The sequence below is a fragment of the Melospiza melodia genome, chromosome 9 (assembly GCF_035770615.1).
Source record: "Melospiza melodia melodia isolate bMelMel2 chromosome 9, bMelMel2.pri, whole genome shotgun sequence".
In the NCBI taxonomy this organism is placed as follows: Eukaryota; Metazoa; Chordata; class Aves; order Passeriformes; family Passerellidae; genus Melospiza; species Melospiza melodia.
Genome location: NC_086202.1, coordinates 7,513,090 through 7,534,456, shown reverse-complemented (window position 1 = coordinate 7,534,456; position 21,367 = coordinate 7,513,090). Strand labels below are relative to the sequence as shown.

The following is a 21,367-nucleotide window of genomic DNA, read 5'->3' as shown; positions in this document are numbered from 1 at the left end:
AGTTAAGTGTTAGATTAATTGAAACCATTTTGTTCAGTCGATGAGCTAACATGGTGTGAAAGTTTTTCACACAATTAGTAAATCCAGATACTTATATTAAAAAAAAACCTGTCTAAAATTTCAAAGATCTTCTGAGTAATTACAAGTGCCAGCTTTAGAAGCCTTTTTCTAGTATCCAGACACTCACTAAAAGAGGTTGAGTTCAATGATCTTTCTACTGAAATACTTTATGGATTAAATGTTACAATACAAAGATACTGAAGCAAGAGAGAAGGTGTCTGCTCTGATTGTACACTGCAGGTGTTTAATTTTCTTTTTTTTTTTTTAATTCTTCTGTTGTGTCTTTGGAACTGTAATGTGGTGATGTCCTTGGAGATGTTTTCCCTGGGCAATTACCCATGGAAATACTCAATAAGATAACACAGGCCTATTGTCACTGTGCAAACCCAGCTCCTCAAACTAATTACACTCCTTGTGTAGTTACCCTGCCTGCATCCCAGGAAATTACTCAGAATTTACAAAGTGAAAGAAATATAAATAGCTATATTTTTTTTTTGCTATACTTCATCCTCTTTTTTCATCTACTAAACATGGAACATGCAGTGCATATTTGTTGAGACTGTTGTGGGTATCTGGAGGGTTGTACTGGAGCTTATCCCATGCTAATGGAAACATTTCCAGGAGAAAACCAGAGCATGTGATGTGTATTTGCTTTGACTTTGAACATGGATGGTTAACTCTTTGTCATTCTGGCAGAGTTTAGTTTTCCCCAATTTAAGGGGCTTATTTTCCCATGCTAGAATGCCTTTTATTACCTTTGATACTCTAAAGACATAAGCTTTTCACAAGTTACAATTCTTATTTTTTTTCTTTTGTAATTGCAGTTGTTTCTTATCCTTACTGCTGGTAGCTGCTGTCGTGTGGAAAATCAAACAAACCTGTTGGGCTTCTCGACGGAGAGAGGTATCAATAACTTTCAGATTATTGTAGTAGCTTTATCTTTCACAATATGTTGAGAACTTTGATTAACAGTCACTCCTTCCCTTTCTCATGTATATCCAATTTAAATAATTAGCACTTCAAAAAAAAATTAGCACTGCAAAAATAAAATGAAGTCATTTTATACCCTTGACTTTTTTATGATGAAGAAGGAGAAAAATTTATTTCTTTCTCCTGTCAAGAACTAAAGGAATTACAGTACTAGGCTGCAGAAAGGTAAAATTTCCTTATGGTGGCATATTTAGAATATTTAGAATATAATTGAATAGAATATTTCAGTTGAAAGGGTCCTGCAAAGAATTATTCAGCCTGACCACTTCAGGGCTGACGAAAGGTTAAATCATATTAATAAGAGTATTGTCCAAATAAATAATAATTTCTTGTACACTGATGAGGTTGGGGCACTGACCACTTGCTAGGATGTCTGTTCCAGTGTTTGACCACCATCTCTGTATAATAAATGTTTCCTAATATCCAACCTCAACCTCCCCTCAAAGGAGCAAATTTCTCTCTCTATTAGAATCAGTAGTTACATCATTAAATCTGTGGCACAGATTAAAATCTTCGGTAAGTTTTCATACATAGAATCAACCTTATTCTTTTGTGGTCTAAATTCTTAAAGCTATGTTGAAAAATCTGGGCCAAATCTTTGTTCTTACCTGTTTAACAGTTTATTACAGTTAAATGAGGTTAAACTTTCTCTATGTAAATGAGGTTAAACTTTCTCTGTGCTGCATCATGTATATGACTGCATACTGATAGTTGTGATATTTCATTTTGCTGTCATAAAGGAGATCTAAAATTTGTAGACAGTGATGTTTTCCCTTCTTGAACCTTCTAATCTTGATGATTTTTGGAAAAATCCCTTGCTTAATGTACTATAATCTTGAGGGTTTATTTAAAGACAAGTTTTGGTCTACTTAATGATTTTTTTCTTAGTATACTGGCACTATGAATGTTTAAATAACTTTTTCTGTAGATCTACAGTGAATTTATATATGCTTTAGAAGTCCCAGGTAACTAGCACTTATAATTTTCCTTCACTGAAATTATAATGTACTAATGGCAAGGTTTAGCTTCAAGTGGTGCTACAAAGGAAAATGTATGTTATTGGTACTTGTTTCCTTTTGGTACTTTTTTTTTAATTATTTATATGAACATTGTTAAAAATTTTCTGTGGGCAAATTCTTATCTATTTCTTATTTCTTGAAAATGCAGATGAAATTTACTGTAAACTACATTATTCAACATAATATCATTTCATTTAAATTTGTCTCAGTACTTTGATAGTTCTGTGCAAAACTGTGTTGTGATAGAATGTAGGAGTTCATTGATTTAATTCCAGATGGCAATGAGGTTGGTTTATTGATGTTTTTAAGAACAAATATGAATGTACCCCTTCCCAGATCTAGAGGGTCTGGTTTGTGTTCTGTGGCTGCTCTCTTAGATTTTTGAAATATAATATTTTTAATGTGGTCTTTAGGCATCATTTGATAATGAAAATATTTTCATACAACTAAGTTTCTCAAGTTTTCCAAGCTTTGTTTTCCTAATATCATCAAAAGTACTTCTAAGACTATTATGAAAGCTAAAATAAGCTATTTGATAAATGCAGCATAAACATCAACCAGCTTCTTCAGAAGAGCAAAAGAGAAGGACATACTTGGCAACTGGATTAAAACCCAGTGCTTTATGGTTTGTTCAGAATCTTGGCTTTCCTTGAGTACAACCAGAGAAACTTGGTTTTGTCTTGTAGCTAGAGTTCAGTGGCATTATGAATTGTAAATGCTGAAAGAAATCTGCATTATTTTCAATCTGCTCTTGACCACCAGCAGCAGTTCATGTAAAATACAAGTTTTTTATTACATTCCATGCAATATTTTCCTTTAATCTAGCTAGAAAACTTCTATTTATATGTAACATATAAGATTTTGCAATTAAGTGTTGCAAATAAATTGTATGAATAGCACACAGAGACAATCTAGTGTTGAAAAGATTTCTGAAGTATCTACTTTAGAGCTCATTTGGCAGATGAGCTTTTAATCTCTTTCATCATTCTTTAAAGACAGGAATGTTTGACTCTTTAGATGTTACCTTCAATATAGACCCAAACTACAGTAATAGAAATAAATAAGAACACAAACAAATACAGAAAACCTTGCTATTAAAAGCTGTGCATCCTTTTATTGTTCCTCCTTATTTTCTTTCCTCTGAAAGAGGAGGAACATTACCATCCAGTTCTTGTCATCTTTTAGTGATACATTTTATCAGGATCTTGAGGCAAGCCTGTAATTTTTTTTAAAGATTTGTAGAGCCCTATGTGTAGCTGAAAATTCAGAACCTTGTCCTGTTTTGCCTCTGACTTCAATGCTTGCCTGAGTTGGGACGTTATTGATTCCAAATTGAACATAGCATGGCCCCAATCCAGTACAAAGCAGGAGCAAGTTGTTTGCACTGTGAAGAGGGAATGTCTCAGTTATCCCATTAATTTAGAAATTTCCCCTCCAGTTTCTTTCCTAATTCATTGCTCATTCAGCACATACTTGCTTTGCACTGCTCAGAGCACTGCCCATATCTTGCTGAGCAGTTAAAATTTAGGTTCTATCATAGGTACAGGTAAGAAACTGTTACATTGTATATTTATGAAAGTGGATAAATGTTTTCCAAAAAACTTTAACTGATGTTTTTCTACACTAAATTTAGCTTCCTTTGCTCTTATCTGCTGGTCTTTCACTTTATCTAGTTGAAATATTTTTTCCCTAAGTTAAGACCTTGAGCTTTGGTAATTTTTTTTGCCCATAAAAAAATTTTGGTTCATATTTTTTTCCTACCTACATTCCTGTCTCTTAAGATATATTTTATCTCAAATTTTTGAACTCTATATTTATACTTTAACTCCTGGATGAGCTTCTCTTCTTCTCTCCTGCCTTCTGAAAGGGCAAGAGACAGCAGACACTGTCTGACTTTATACCATCAAAGTTATTCACATTCTGCATTGAGGGAAAATGGAAAGTATCATTCTTTTATTTTATAGTTCCAAAAAGATCAGTGAAACTTTGAGCAGTAGAACATGAACAGCCTCCTGCCTGGCATCCCTTGACACCTTCCACCACCCATCCCTCCCATGGATTTGTGACATTTTAAAAAAGGTTTTTAAGAAGGGCTGAAGTAAGATAGTGGAATGTGGCTCATCTCTGGGAGCTTGTTCCTTGGAAAGAATAATACAGAATACAATGAGATGATTTCCAAAGCATAATTCTTATAGCAGTGTCTTGATAAAACCACCTCAAAAGTCTTTATAAAAAATAAAAAAACTCAAAGTCCCAAGAAAACAAAAACAAAGCAGGAGGAGTTTGGAACATTCATGAGAGAGCAAGATAACCTTTACAGGTAAGTATGGAAATTGATGCAGGATTAGAAAAAGGGGAATATATACATGCATATCAAATGAAGGAGTTCCTAAATATTGCAAAGTTTAGGAAATGCAAAGCATTTTTTAGAAGAGTCCTACACTATGTTAAAAGATCAGATAGGTATTCTTGGTTTTAATCTCTCATCCTTCTTTTTACTCCAAAGGCTCACAAATCTTTCTACTAGCACCTTTCTCAGTAAAATTTGACTTTCTAGTTCACTGGATGAAAAACCAAAAGCTGTCATTTTCTCCCAAATGATTTGTTGGGTCTCTTGCATTTTATACCCTAAATTCACACAAGAGCCCATCCATGAAGCACCAATCTGACTGTTTTCCTCCTTTATACAAGAAAAGATCTATCACCCAGATTTGCCAAATAAGAAATATGAAGAGAATATTATTTGTTTTCTCTGCATGTTTCATATCTAAAATATTAATTCAGTCTTCTGCTCAGAATAGGTACAAGACAATCTGTTCATAGATCATTTTACTGAAAACTTGATGGGTTGCCTGCCAGATTTGTAGTGGCTCAAAGGTTTTGTCTCATGAACTTCTGATTGAAAGACATCACACTGCTGATAGAATCTGCATCCAAATGATTTCTTTTTAATAGTGCATTGAACTTTTCTTTTTGCTGACAAGATTACACTGAGGTCACTCACACAGATGGGATTATAAAGCACAAAGCTTCTAGTTGAGTTATTTTAGCAATGTAACCCTTCCTAAGGTAAACCAGTTTTCTTCCTGCTCAGATTTCCTTTCGTGCACTTTTTGTACTGTTGGTCCCCTCAGATGTTTTAAGGAATTGTTACTTTTAATCCAAAAGCCTGTAATCACTGATGTGCATAAAGTGCCTTCTTCCCTTCACTCAGACACACAAAGGACATGTGCCAATGTGTCATGTGTTGCTATCTAGAATCACAGAAACATAGAATTGTTTGAGATGGAAAGGACCTTTAAAGGTCACTCAGTCCCACCCTCCTGCAATGAGCAACCAGAACAGGCTGCTCAGAGCCTCATCCAGCTTGAACTCAAATGTCCCCAGGCATGGAGGTTTCACCACCCTGATCATAAAAATATGTTCCCTATATCTAGTCTGAAATATGCATTTGTGTATATTGGATCAGTCAGTTAGTTAAAATAGATTTGCACTTTTTAAAAGATATAAATCGCTTTTTTATACATTATTTTAATTACACACCAGAAAGACAGTGCATATCTTTAAAGATTACTCAGATTCTTATTTCCTCATGTAATACACTATAAAGCTCTTGAGCAATGGGGAAGTAATGCATGATTGCCCTTTTAGGTAAAAAATGCTTGAAAGCATGGATTGTGTGTGTAAAGTGCTTACCTAACTTTAAAGGTTAATATCATTTATATACAGCATCTCATTATACAGTCAGCTGTGCACCATTTGCCTGTCTTAAGGAATAGCATATACAAACATAAAAACATGGAATTGTAGAAAATGCTTCCTTCATACAGTGTGTGGGTGCCGCTCAAGTTACTGCTTCTGTTTATTAAATATGCTTATGTTTGTGTAAAAAACCCTCCACCTTTCTGCCTTGATTTTGTTACCAAGGTAGTTTTATTCTCTTAAATATTCAAAAATTCTTACAAATAGACAAATGAAACTGAAGTAGACTACTTCTTAATAGCAGTAACGATTCATGTAATAGCTTTAGGCTCATTTCTATGGTAACTCTAATAAGAACAAAGAAGTTCACTTATGTCAATAGCACTAATGAATGTGGAGAATACGAGCATTTCAGCTCGAGCTTTTTTGCTTTCTATTCAAATGACAATTCTTTAAAGTATTTCTTTTAGAAAGACAGTAATGGCTTTTGGTGTATATGATATTGCTTATGGGATGCAACACATTTACTTTAGCAATACTAAAACACAGAGAATATGGTGTATTCTTGAACAACAGCTTTTGAATGAGCAAAAGCAATACTTTGTGTTTCAGGGTGAGCAAAGAACCAACAACAGCAGATGTAAGGAAGCTAAGAAATATTGACATGCATAATTAATGTACCCCACTGTGTAACAGTATTCATGTGTGTGGGGATCTACAGGATTATATAGTTTATAAGTTGTTAAGCTCACAGATAATTTTTCTTTTTTGCTATCTTCTTGTCTGTTGCTTAGCAAATATCTTACACATCTGTATGTAGTTACTCATAGGCTGTGTGAGTAATCCTACCGAAGTCAAAGGAGCTATTCATAGGACCAGAATCTCAACTTGTTATATTGCTCAGGCTCCTCTGAAATCAGTAGAGCTATGACTGCTTATTTCATCTGTGGATCTAGTTTTCCTGAGGATAACCAAGGCATTTATTTTAGGTTGATGTTTTCTGCATTCTCTCTAATGTAAAATTTAGGTTCCTCTCTGAGTGAACCTTTCAAGCAATATGCCTGGGTAGCTGACACTAGATCTTGTCTCAGGACTCCCTCTGCAGTCAGTATAAAATGCCCTTCCAAATGACAATTTATCCTGCCCAATTTTCACAGTGTTCAGTCTCTCTGATACTTGTGGGGATCTGACTTCTTGTTAACAATACAAATAATCCATCGAGTCAAAAGTCCCATACTGAGAGTTATTCTTCACATTCTTCCCTTGCATTTTGTAAAACTGATGTTGTATTTACAATACTGTCATTTCATAAAAGTATCTGATTAATTCTTATATTGGTAATGCTCACAACATGCTTGTTCTCTGTAAAAAGAAGTATTAAATGGTGCCAGTGACAGACTCAATATTATATTGAAAAAATTTCTGTTTGGGAGTGAATTAAGCAAAGCTGATACAAAGTATTTGTGAGAGCTTGCTAACAGATCTGTTTCTTCATTCCACAAAAATTCAGAAGGTAAAGAAGATAACAGACAACAACAGATTTTAAAACTAAAATTGTGAGTCCTTTAATAAAAAAAAAAAATAGGGAAAAGAAACTAAGTAGGTGTTTTATTATATATACTTATGACCAGGAGAAGAAAATAGTTTGCTTTTCTTAACATAATAACCAAAGTTCCTTCTTACATTTGTGTAGTGGAGTTAGCCTGGAGATTCCCAAAAGGCAATAATCAAAATAAATTAGTTTCATTATATGTGGTTCCTGGGATATGCATAGAAAGGAAGCTTGGATGTAGTTTTTACTGCTGATAACAGTACTTTAAAATTAATAGTTGTGATATTCTGTTCAGTAGAATTTATTATCAAAGTTGAGCTTTCTAAATATGAATATAAAATGCTTCTGGAGATAATGCTAATTTTATAATGGTGATATTAAGTCTTACTCTCTGGTTAACTCTTGCAAGTGTACTGGGGTAAGTTTTCAAGGCAACAGGAAGGTAAAATTAAGGTTATTTTAAAGAGAGAGGGAACTGGCCCAAATGAAAAAGATTGCCTGAGGCAAGTGGCCACTTGGCAGAACCTGAGGGTGCTTTGAGCTGCATGGTCTGCGAGTTTTCCATGGGACTGGTTATAAACATACGAGCATTAGCAGAATTCTTAGCAAACTAGCTGTCAGCAAAAAGCTGCAGACAGTGAGAAAGGCAGTCCTTAGTGGGACCCTGGGAAGAAGCCAGATAACTCCTTTAGAATTTATGACAAGGAAAGTAATTTGAATTGGTTTCCACAGTGCTAAAGGAATGAGGATGGTGGATGTGTTCTTTGTAAATAAACAGGATTGCACCAAAATAGATGATTCATTGCTGTCTCCTAACAAAAAAGAAAGAGCAGGTGTTGAATATTGGCCCAAAGTGGTGAGACTCTTTGTTTGTATTTCCTCTGTCTTTGCAGCATAGCATCAATTTTTTTGCTTGTGTTTATTAAAACACAAACAAACCTTCTGTTTCTCAAAGCCGTGTAAGAAAAGAGTGAATTTAGCTGCAAACAACAGAAGTGTTGCAAGAACTGATATGAAGAGAGAATGAAAATGTTTGACAATTTGCAGTAAGAGGTCTTGAAGAGAAAAATGCAAATACTCCTCTGTAGATACTCCATTGCTTTTCTCAGAGTTTCCAGAAATTTTAGTTGCACTGGGTGGGCAACTTTGGCTCCCCTGCAATGGGAGAAGAATAAAAGAAAGAAGTCTGAACTGTCCTTCCTCCAAAGAGCAGGGAAATAACTCAAAATCCAAGCCTGGAAAGTATAGTTCCACTCTATTACCCTGCTCTTCCTTTCTACCTAAAATTTTGGTTTTTTACAGTTGAATGCTAGCCATGTATTCTAAAAATTACATTAAATCATGCAAACAATAACTTTTATTGCTTGTAGTTTATGGAACATTTGCTCCTGCTTCCACAAACACCCATTTCCTTGCAAATACGTGATTTTTTTTCAAAGCTGATTTTTAGGTACATTTACATATGTGTGCAATTGAGTAGCAGTAAGGTGGGATTCAGATCATTCCTGAATCTCTTCCAAAGTGTTTGCATTTCACCTTGCCCGGTATGGATAGTAGCTGCCTTCCAGAATAAGCACATCCACCTTTTTATCTCTTAAAGTTAGTGTTGATAATATACAGACTAATTGTTTCTTTCTTCAAAAACATTTTGAAGGCACTGAAGTTTCTCCTATATGGATGACCCCCTGCTAAACTTAGAGCTTTAATAATCAATGCAAAGCAGATGCAAAGATCAATGCAGCTGGAAATTAAATAACTTTACCAACTGAATTTTTCAGTGCCTGCACTATTAATTGGTTTACTCTGTCAGCAGAATGTGTTCACTGCTGTGAGTGTCAGTGCTGTTGCTATCAACAAATTCCATGGGGGACTTCTGTACTCTCTGTAGATGTTTGTACACACAAGCATTCCTTGGGGTCATCCCTCTTGAGCAAACACTGGCTGTGCAGTTCATCTGGGCACCTTCAAGGCTTCTTCCCCTTCTCTGGATAGCAGGCAAAATAATAACAGGGTCATGGTGACAGGATTTGCAATTATATTTATTTCTGGAGGAACCTGCCAACAGCTGTGAAAGGTTAGGTTGGAAAAAAAACCCCCAGCAAACTCCCCTCCTCCCCCCACCAAAAAACCTACCCCAAAATCCAAAACAAACATACAAAACCAAATCCAATTCAAGAAAACCCCACAAAAACAAACAAAACCCAAACAAACAAACCCCCAAAAAACCCAAAAACCCACAATTAAATAGTACTTTAAAAAACCCCATGGGTAAATGACACAGCCTACAAAAAGGTAGAGTAGTTATTCTTTTTTAAGGATCTAACAAAGCAATGTTTATCCTTCCTGGAGCTATGTTTTTTATTGCTCCAGCAGTTCACAAACAATAGTTGAGAGTTAGTGTGACCTGATACAAACCAAGCTCATTACATTATTTTCAACAGATAATTAATAATTAACATATAACCTTTGGCTTTCCTTTTATCTTCAAGTATTGACAGAAGTCGCATAAAAACATACTATGTGTGGAAGAAATGCTTTGAAATGCAAAACTAATTAAAATTAATGTAATGTTATTTTAGTACAGTTCTATAGTAGCAAAAGTAATATAGGGAATATGAATATTTGAAGAGATGATTATTTTTATCCATGCCATTCAATTTTTACACAATAAAATTTTGGAAAACAGAATATCATTTGATATTTTGTTTGGGATTCATTGGATTGAGTGCACCACAGCAGTTCAATTGTGACATCAGTAAATTAGCCCAGACTGCTTTGGCAGTCAATTGACCCTCATGCAATTAGCAAAACTGAAACCACAATGAATCCTGTAGCTTGAGCTTGTTATGTTTTTTTTCTGCTTCACATACATTTTGAAAATCCCAGTTAATTAAGACTTATCATAGGCTTAAATAGCTGTAGCTTCTTAGCCTTTTATATTTGTGCAGCCATGGTCAGAAGTACTAAGGGAGGCAGGGAAATACAATTTCCCAGTTGGAGAAGCTTGGCTTTGGAAGTCAGTCCTTTTCTTTCTGCTGTTGTAGGTGCCTTTTTTCCAATTCTTTCACTGCCTGGGCCATCAGTTCCTCACCTGCGGGACACAAACAGTTGTACAGGTGGTGGTGACACAGTTTTCATTAATGATTCTGTTGGTATTAATTGGGGGACTTTGATGACTGCTTTGCTTTATTCTGTAATAACCCTTTGTCCCTGGCAACTTATTTAGGTTTCTGTTCATTTAGGCAGGAGAAAGGAGTTAAATGAACACTAAATCTTCCTCCTAATATTTTCTGCGTGAAGAAATACAAACATGTGAAATACAGTCTGTTACTTTAATGTGTTATATTCATACATATTTCAATATTTGCTAAAATACATTAGGAAGGTATGAAATATCTTGTATGTGTTTGATTTTCATCTTAATTAAAATCAATCACCCATTTCTTAGAGTTTTATGCTTTCTGAATAAGTTAATGATGCGCAGTACTGATCCTACACTGTTTTTTGCCTACCATAATAATTTTTTATCTTCACAAAGTTAAGGAATAATATTTCTAGAAGAGTGGGAACATGAATGTTAGAAAAATACTGTATCCCTGCAGGTGTGGCCCATGTACAAGTATCAGGCTTGTACACCAAGTTTGGACTTAATACCTTCACAGTGTCCAGTAATAATATTCAGAATAATAAAATATATAAATTATGTATATTAAATATATTATAATGTACATTATTAAGTATAATATAATGAACTTGTCCCTTTCCACATTCCCATGGAAAGCAAGTCCACAGTGTTAATGTTGTTAATGACTAAGTCACCCATGCACAAAATGTCCACCTTTGATTAGAGCATCCAGTGTGCTGTCAGCTTACAGAAAATGATGGACGTAAATCATCTCAGTGGAAAGGGAGGAAAAGAGGAGCCAGAGAATTAGTCAGTGAGTTCCCAGAAACATCCATCAATAAAAGCTAAGCTGTTTGTAAGCATCTATGGAATAAAAAAGATTTAAAGCCTGGATGTTTTCTTCATCAACCCAATCACACAAAAAGAGTATGCTTTTCTTCCAAGGTAGGATCAAAGTCCTTTTGAATGGAGGAGAGAACATCTGGTGCTTGTACAGTTGGCCATTATAAAGACTATAAAAAGTCCATCCCAGGATACTTTGACAGGGAAGGCAAGGAAGCATTGCCATGATTACATTGCTGTGGAGTAGGTGCAAAACTGCTCAGAACCCCATGATCAGATGTTCCTTGTCAGTGAAATGAGGGATTAACTCTGTATGGACTGTAGTTTTCTGCATTAGCCCCTTCAAAGCTTTTTCCTAGCTCCGGAACTCATCAGTGTTTTTTAATGACCTAAGTTATGCAATTGGAGATTACATCTAATCAAGTTGCATATGAGGAGCTGGGTCAGGAGTGTGTTCCAAGCAGGATCAAGCTTCAAAACAACCTTTAGAAATTGGAAGCACTGTCTGTACTGGTGAAAGCAAGTTTTACAAATAATCTGGTAGAAATAATCATCTTCACAGAAACAGCATGAAGAAAAAGCTGACTGTGCTGCAATTCCTCAGAGCTGATCAATGGCTTGGAAAGGTTCACAAGCTGAATATAAGTCAACAGCAATCTAGTTACAAAAAATTGTATATATTTCTGGTTGCATATGTAACTCTGAGACATGTAATTCTTGTCCTTTACTAAGTATGGCATTAATTGGACATCATGGACGGCTTAGACACACAAAAAGTTCAAAGAGTCTGTAGAGCATTTGGAAATGTTCAGAGGGGAGAAGTGGGAAAGTGTGTCTGTTTTATAGTTGCATAGCATAAAAGATCATGGCGAGGTGTGATAAAAGCCTTGAAGGTGGGGAATGGAATGATGCATTTATCTGAATCTATTGTAGAAAGGATGAGAAACAAAGTGCCCATGTTGCAAAGAACATTCAGGTGATACAATGAAAATTAATAAATAATAATGATATTGGTAGTGTAGTTCTGCAGTAGATAATCTCTGACAATGCAGACTCTTGGTCAGTGTAAGCCTTTAGGAGTGGGATGGGCAAATGCAGGACAGAAATTAGGAGACCTGGATATGCCTTTGTAGGGTGGGAAGGAATCCCTTGGCAGTTTCTGTAGATCTCTTTAACCTTATGATCTTATGTTTAAAAAAAAAAACACGTGAAGTCATAGTATTTTGTACATACCAGGAGCATTTTATTTGCTATAGAATCACAGAATTGGTTGGTTTGGGAGGGATCTCTAAAGATCATCAAGTTCAACTCCTGTGCCCTGGGCAGGGTGCTCCAAGCCCTGTCCAACCTGGCCTTGAGCCCTTCCAGGGATGAGGATCCAGGATTTCTCTTAGACTAAGGCTACATGATATGAGATTGCAGCACCAAAAATCCACAGTAGTGTTCTAATAGCACCTGCACCTCCTAATTAAAGACTATTTAAAAATCTATATTAATTTGGTATTTATACTTTCATTGCAAAACTATGTCCCAAATGGCAATAAAGGCAAGTAATTATCCAGATATTCCATCATATTTTTTGCATTAAAAAGGCTTTTAAGGAGCTGCTTTCTTCTTTACATATCTCATTTGCATAAATGCAGCCTTTGAAGTTATTGATGTCATGTACCATGGTTAAACTTTACAAAATTTCAGATACTAGAAAATCAGGTTCAAAAATAGCCCCTTACCTATTGTGCCATTTAAGTTCATGTCCATGATGTCCATCCAAGTGACTGAGTCACCCTGTGGATTGATTTTATTTTCATTTTTGACTTTTCATTTCATGATTTGGGCTGGATTATTTGTTTTGCACCTTACATCCCCTTCATTGTGTAATTTTACTGGTTTTCCTGTATGAGTGGCAGGCAAGGCAAGGCAGCTTATTTGAGTTACAAATTGCAAACCACACATAGATGAGAAATTGAGCAAGTTTTGTGTTGTTTTGCTTGAGGTTTTGTTTGTTTTGGGGTTTTTTTGATTTTTTGTCATACATAGTTTTGCAATTATTCTGATTTTCCTCTAACTGAATCTTTAAGTGACTTAAAGTCTCAACAGTATTTTAAGATACACATTTTTACAACAGCACTGTTTAGCACATACACAGAATTCTTATAAGAGGTAGCTGCTGCATGTTTGTGAGTCATTCTTCTTGCTTTCCTGTATCCTGTGACAGATGATATCCTACAGATGGAAAATACTGTATATTTTCAGTAGTTTCAGATTGGCTTGTTTTCTGACATGCAACTGGCATAATTTAAACATGCTTTCTTCCCTTATATAATGACCAATTTACATATAACCTTTGACTTTTCTTTTATCTTGAATCATTGATAGAAAATTGCATAAAATCTTACAATTTGAGCAAAATATCTCTCAAATGCAAATTCTTATTAGTGTTGTTCCTGAAATGCAATGCTTGGGATATCACCGATATTTGAATATTAGTTTTTCCATGTTGCTATTAGTTTTCCATGTTGTTTGTCCCTAAAAAATGGTTTAGGGTAAAATATTTGAATCAAGCACAGAGTGATGCAAAAGCTAAATCCTAACTTTATTTAATTGCATTAAATTTTTTTATCAACTGGAATGCATGCAAATGGCAAATGAATAAAACACCCACAATTACCTTTTTTGTCATTTTTTTGTATATCCACTTACAAGGCTGCTATTAACTGGCAATAATACTGTGGTATAAAAGGTGTTACAAAACATTTCTTTCTGACAAAGATATTTTTCTTCAGGCTGAAAAAAATCTCACTTTTAGTGTAAGGTAAGCAGCTTCATTTAGATTTAACTTTTTTTTTGGTGGAAGAAGCAAGTAAATATATATCTCTAACATAAAGAAATAAGGTGATTTAGCTGGATTGCAAGCAAAATAGGATATGAATAAATATAGTCTATCATCTCAGCAGTAAATAGGTTTTTCTAGTAGTTGATACAGTCAAAAATTCCCTGTCAACCCACATAAAATTCACATTCATAGCTAAGACTTACAAAGGAAAGTTTATACCCCTCTATTTTGCTAGCATCCTGCTCAGGTCAGGCTGACATTATTTTGAAAAGTTTCTGCTATCTTTGAGAGATCTTCCTCTAATCCGTACGTTTTGCAGATGCTATTTCTGCTACCGAGTTGAGCAGAGTGTTCGCTTTTTCCATGCATCCCAATTCTGACACTCTGTAAGTGCCCATTTACTGCTCAATCCCACAGCATCCCAGTACACAGATTCATAGTTTATGGGTCTCCTTACTCCAAGAGAAGGGAAATATTATCTGTTTCTAGGGGGAAGCTTAAATTCCTTTGTTTTCCTGTTTGATTCTTACCAACATGAGCTGCAGGATATATATATGTCTAATAACCCTGGCTTTGTTTTTCTCCCCATGATGGAGGGAGGCCTCAGGCAGCCAGCTGTCATGCAGCACTTTCATTCTGCTTGCTCAGTGTCCTCCAGGTGGGAAAGTACTGTAAGTGTTTACAGAATGTTTCTCTGATCAGAGATTCAGCTTCTTGTAGGCTTAGTCCCCCAGTGGGACTTGGCCCTCTGTTATCAGTTTTGGAAGCACTGAATTTCAAAAGCAGCATCCACTGGACTGCTCTGCACCAGTTGAAGTAGGTACTTGACACTGAAGTCTGTCAAAGACATGTTATTGCTGTTTCTAGGAAATCAATTGTTTTCTTTTTCATTTCATGTGAAAAACATTGATTTGTTCACACATTTGTTTCTCTATAAAAACTTTTGCCTGATTTACTCAGGGCAGTATTTTCCCTATAGCTGATGTTAAGAGCTAGTTTTACCTACCCATGAGTGCCCTCACATTACTGTTAAAAAAAATAAGATGCTATAAATATTTTCAGAATATAGATAAGCAGTCTCTGAACAAAACATTTGTTGTTGCCAGTGAGTTTTGCCTTGTGGGATAAGCCTGAAACATCACAAACAGAAAGCATGTGCCATTCTCCAGGTCACTGTAATACCATGGCCCAAATAGGTAACAAGGAAATGAGGAACATGCAGGCACAACTGCCTACCTTTGGTGCTTTTTCTGCATGTTCTAGGAGGCAGACTAAAATTTTAAATAGATAAATCTGCAAGAAGGGGAATCCTACAGCAGCTGTTGCTGGATTTACCATTGATTTAGTGAGGTTAAAACTTTGCCATTTACAATTATTGAGCTACTCTGATCTTGATGGTGTTATGCCCCATCAGTAAATTGTATAAGATTTCCAGCTTTTGAAAAACATTGAGATACACAAGAGCCACAATGCAGTCCAGTGTGTACTGTGCCTTCATATTGCAGCTGTTCTGTACCTGCCTCTTCTGTGCTTTGCATCAGGTGAGTGTGATTGCTTTGAAGAATCCAACACAGTTTGTAATTCACACCATTCACAAATATTTAAGCAGGGAAAAAAACCAAAAACCCACAATCTAAAAATAAAAATTTTATTTTTTGAGGGCAAAAAGCTATTTTTAATCATCTTTTGTTTGTGATTGTCTTTGATTTTCACACCTCAAAGTGCCATAAAATCAGCTTTTGATCTTCATGCATTCTTAAAACAATCTAGCAATTAAGTGAACAAAGGGAAAAGGTGGGAAAATAAAATTGTTTGTGAAAGATACTGAATCAATTATAAATAGGGCTTTTTTGTCTGATTAAATTAGAGTAATGTTTTAGCTCAACAAAATTACACACTGACACTTCCTCCCACCCCCATGCTCACATTAAAGTTTGTCAAGTGGTGCTTATGTGCTTTTGATAATAACGAGCAAAGTTCTGAAATTCTGGAGAGTTTCATTCCCATTTTAGCTGTTGCGCATATTTAATACCTTTCATTAACGTACTTTACAGTTTCTTCTTCTTCAAGATGAATGTTTGTTGAATCCTAAGTGAAGGTGCCTTTGGTGCTGAATGGCTGCTGTGTGTGATAACAAGGGAGTAACTCTGCAGATTGGAGTGCAGTCGTGTCTTGCAGCAGGTCATTGTTCTGTGGCTGTGAGGCCAGCATACTTAGTGCCAGTCTCCGAAGAGATTGTGTGGCTTTGCACACTGGGACCCACTGGTTAGATAAGGAAAAAATACATCTTCCTGATGTCTTAGGGAGTTTGTAATCATAATTCTATTCAAAATGGAAACTCATCCTTAATTGACTGGGGCTCTGTTTGGTTTTTATCTCTTAATAGAAAGAACACAGAAATAGAAAAAAACCAATTTTTTTTTAAGAATGGCACATGTCTTTCCATGATATTGGTATGAAATGTCATTCTCTCAGAAAAATTATTTCTCTAGAAATACTGCTTTATTTGTATCATCATGCTGTAAGAACACTACTTGTGTGTTTAGCTGTAATTCAGTTATCTTTACTATTTTTTGCACAAGTATTCAAATGCACTCTCTGCCACTTATTCAGAAAGCTCCCAGAAGAAAGATTAGCTATGACTGAGCTTTTTCATGAGGAGCCTCTCCAAGTAAATGACAAACTTGTACAGCTGTACTCATTTTCTTATACTGTTAGTCTCTGCCAGAAATATGGGAAGAGATTCTAATAAGCATATTTAATTGATCTTATATCTTTCTTTCCTTGTCCTCCTGATTTTGATTGTATAGCTGTTATCTTTGATTTTTCCACTGTTCTCATTCCTTCTCCCATCAGATACATCTGTTTCTCCTTTCCGTTATTCATCATTAGTTTTCTTTTCTATTTTGTTAGTACTTGAATATGCTCTTATGAAACACATCTCAGCTGTGTTGTGTTTTTGTTAAAATTGGCACTTCTAAAAGGCCTCTGCCTTTTGGCTTTTATGCTTGAACTCAATTGTCAAAATGATTTCTCTAGATTGATGACTCTTTAGAGAAAGCACTGCCTTTGCCTGAGTGCATTGCTGGTACACAATAATAATGAAAGATTAGACTGCTTCTTGACTGTCAAAATCACCATACAAAAGGTTTAAGAGGACAAAAGGGACAGTGCAACTTGATGTAATGAAGAAGAGAGGATGCAGCAGCACAATATTGTTGGCTTCTGCCAGGAGAGCACTTGCCTTACTACCCAGGATCAGGGCAGGAAGGGCAGTGGGAAATGGAGGCCTCTTGACCTCCTTAAATTTGTACTTGAGTACTTAGAGCTCTCTTTATTGACAGGGATCAAAATAAGGGTTGAATATGACCACAAGGAATGGTGTTTCCATGTTTCGTTTATGCTGCACACCTGGGCAAGCCATGGTTTATTATCCACTCAAAGGGAGGGAATAAAAGGAAGTTCAAACAAGTTCCAATAGAAAGAGATTTACGTCATTTGGATGTGAAACTTATATTTTCTTACTGATATGAATGGCTTTAAAGCATATACTGTCAAAAAAGGCACCAGCCATAAAGTATCTGTCAGTGCATTGGTAGAGGATTATACCTTTAATTCTCCAGAAACAGCTCTTTTGCTGGAAGCTTTTCGAATAAAAGAAATAACTATTCAGATCCCCAGATGCTTATTCACATCTGACTTTTTTTTTTAAATTTAAAAATATCTACAAGCTCCATTTTATTAATGCTTTTAATTTTAAAAGTTGTATCCTCATTAGAGGTACACATACATTGGAATGTGAAGCAAAGCAGAAATTGAAGAAGAAAACTGTAATACATGACTTAAATAAGAAAACACCAAGTTGCAGCTTATTAAAATGAATTTCAGTAATAGCTAGCAAGATTGTTTCTTTCAAGTCAATGCATTTTCTGAAGGAGTACAGGTGAATGGGAAAATGCAGGAAACTCTCATCCCATAAATTTATTTGATGTTAGGGGTGAGTTTATAGTTTGTTCCCTACATACTCTTCCCACTATTATTTGCTTCTGCAGCTTAAGCCACTTTAATGTATAAATGCATCTGCCCCTGCTGTGTCTCAGTGTCTGTCCTACGCACAGAAAGTGTCCATTTGCAAAAGAAAGGGGCAGCTGGGGCTGGCAGGAAGCTTGCATTGCCCTCTGGAGCAGCACGCTTTTGCACTGAGGTCTGAAATTTGATTCAGATACCTGAAATTCCCATAGGGATTCCCTTGTAAAATAGAAAGTAGCAGAAACTGAGAGCAATGTGTGATGCAAATTTCTCACCGTAACTCTGCTTACCCTTGTATCTCTGTATATGCATTTATGGCTGTGCCATAATCTAAAAAGCACCCAATCAATGCCCCATCCACAACCCCTCATCCCCAGGAAAGACACCACAAGAGTGGACTGAAGGACTGAAAAAGATCCCTGTAAATACTTGTGCCCTTCAGCTTGTGTCCCTGTGAGAGAAGCTCCTGAAGTTTGGTTCCTGGGGAGATCCCTGGGCTCTGTTTATGGTCATGGTAAATGAACTGCAATGTTCACCCTTGTCATACCCTCACCCTTAAAACTTTCCCTGTTCCATAGATTCATTTGCTTTTCTTGGAAGAGATTATTAATATCCCAACCTAGCTGCATCCTGAATTTAATATCAAGTTTGATTCCATTTCACTGCATATTGTATCCAATAAATGTTCAATAGCTTGGGAGAGAGTCAGCTCCCCTTTCAAATTAGATTTTAAGCTTTCCATTTGCTACTTTAACTCTATTAATATTTTTTTCATCTTTTGTGTGTTTTCTTATCCTTTTAAAATGAATTTTGGGAGTGCAAGTCTGAAACCCAACTTTGTGTCAGGGGAGTAAGCTCTGTGGCAAATTCTGCCACAGCAGAGAAATTTTATTCAACAGTAGCACTAAAAATATCTGAATAGTCTTCATAGGTAAATACTCATTTTACGTCTGTGACCATATACACTCTCCATATTTTATGTAATTGGTATGATTTATGTGTTCAGTTTCATTGTAGATTCCACAAAGAAATAAGCACTGATCCTGTTTTAAGTAGGGATTATTTTGGAATCTTTGAGAACTTTTATCTGGCAATTCAGAGGTTCAGAGGTTCTACAATGCACCTTGAAAATCTGTTTTTGCTTTTTCATAGCATGGCTTTTTTTAAAAAGTGCAAATGGAAGTTCTAGTGCAGCAGGCATTTTAATACCTGAAGCAATATTCTGTGCTGTATTGAATTGCTTTTGGCAGGCATTTGTTCTGATTTTAAAACATTAGAAAGAAATTATGCATATTTATCAGATATTTTGAAACTTTGAGATGTTTGGAAGTTCTTAAGATTTTATGTTCAGTATTAATTGGTATTTTTCTTTCAGAAATAGACTTAACCAGCATAATATTTTGGATTGTGTCCTTTAAAAATATGTCCTTTAAAATTGTGTTTTGGATACACAATCTTTAAACCTTCAGAAATTGACATTACTGGTAACTGAACAGTTGTTTACCCTTAAAATGGGATATATCAAAGGCAACTATGATATTTAGCCACAGTTCCCAGTGAATTTGCTTTTCACACAGTGTACATGTCCCTTTACTCTGTTTTTTTATCAATTGCCTACAATTGTAGCAAGTTCATTTGAAGATTTATGTGTAGTAATTTGGTCCAAAACTAATTACATTTAATTTATGAAGTCCTGGTAATTCCAGGGAGAGTTGAATCTGCCCTTTTATCTGGGCTGATGTCCTCATCACCTTTCACATCCATACCACCCAGTCCTTTGGATGGCACCACTGTAAGAGCAGCACACTGACATAATTGCAAAGGATTGTGTTATTCATTGTTAGGCAGGATGGAACCTGCTGCAGTGCTCTGCATGCCTTCATTGGACTGGAATGAAATGTCATCACTTGGGTTTCATAAAGCATACCTTAGTAAGAGGGCTGGGAATAACAACAATTCTTCCTTATATAAAAATAGCTCATAGATTTAGGGGTTTGGGGTGTGGTGGTGGTTTTTTTCCCTTTCAGGTGGGTAGAAAGGCAAAAATGCTTGGTGCCCTTGGTACAAAGTTAACAAAGCATTATATTGCCACTTGGCCATCTGTTGGGATGAAATGGTTGTTATTTTCAACAATGCTACATTGATGCTTCCCCCACCCCAACTTGTGATTTGCTCTTCAGGCATTGTGCAAAGGGGGCATTTTTTCCAGTGTACTATAGGTGAAAACTTACTGAAATTTGTGTGCTTGTGGCTAAATACCTCTTTACCTCTTTGCTCACCAAGGGTGACAGATCTATTTTATTCATAGTTGAATCCATATAGAGGCATCTACCATTTTTTGCTCCATTTTTTGTCAACCAAACCCACACAGTTGTTTTTTCATGAATCAGATTCACTTGCAGCCAATTCTCTCAGGTGCTCTCTCACCTTTCCTCTGTCCTTCTCCACCTGCCATATGCTAATGTGGCTGTGCCTGTGCTGCTGCTGTTGTTCTTTTAGTGGCCATAGCAGACACTCAGGTAACCTTACTTGCATCAGAATGACTCTGCAATTTGTTTGATTTTTAATTAGTATTGTCATAAACATGAATAATTGCCTTTCATTTATGTATAGCACATTTCACGTTTTGAGACGGAACAGCTTGAAGTATCTCTTGTTTTTAGAAACATACACAGGATAGAGACACAGTATGTCAGTTTAATATTGTTTCAGATCAAGAGAAAACAAGGATTAATATATCACTGTAAATCTGTATCTCTTGGGCTGGCTATATTGCTTTTGCTGTTTTCTATAGTTGTGGTAATCAAAAACGCTTTAAGCATACAAAAAGTACAAGATTATGATGAAGATTTTACCAAATATTATCAAAATTCTGTAAGCAAAGCCAGTGTTTCCTCCTGCCACCCACAAAGAAGAAATACTGCAAATGGTCTATGAAAGAATTAAATTCGATTTGTTTGCAGTTCTGAGCTCCTTTGTTTTTTGAGGTTTATACAAAGTGAACATATGTGGAATACTGCTACCAGCTTGCATTCTCTGATAAACCCAGACAGGCAGAAGAACACTGGTGGCACAAAGTGTAGTGTAAGGGTGTTTCTTATGGTTAAAACAAAATCTGCAAATTCTAGCCCCAATTTTAGTGAGATTGGAAAACAAATTATTGGATGAATGTGTTAAATATCAAATGGTAATGCTAAATATACTTGGCAATAAAT

The 21,367-nt window shown here is 35.8% G+C and overlaps 1 protein-coding gene across 4 annotated transcripts in view; it reads left to right on the top strand.

Moving 5' to 3' along the window:
* Nucleotides 1–21,367, top strand: part of ATRNL1 (attractin like 1) — a 428,637-nt gene that overhangs the window by 224,379 nt on the left and 182,891 nt on the right. For all 4 annotated transcript variants that reach the window (XM_063163139.1, XM_063163138.1, XM_063163141.1 and 1 more), the window contains exon 26: nt 885–963. In XM_063163139.1, the coding sequence (XP_063019209.1) occupies nt 885–963 (79 nt within the window). The remainder of the gene's footprint in view (nt 1–884; nt 964–21,367) is intronic.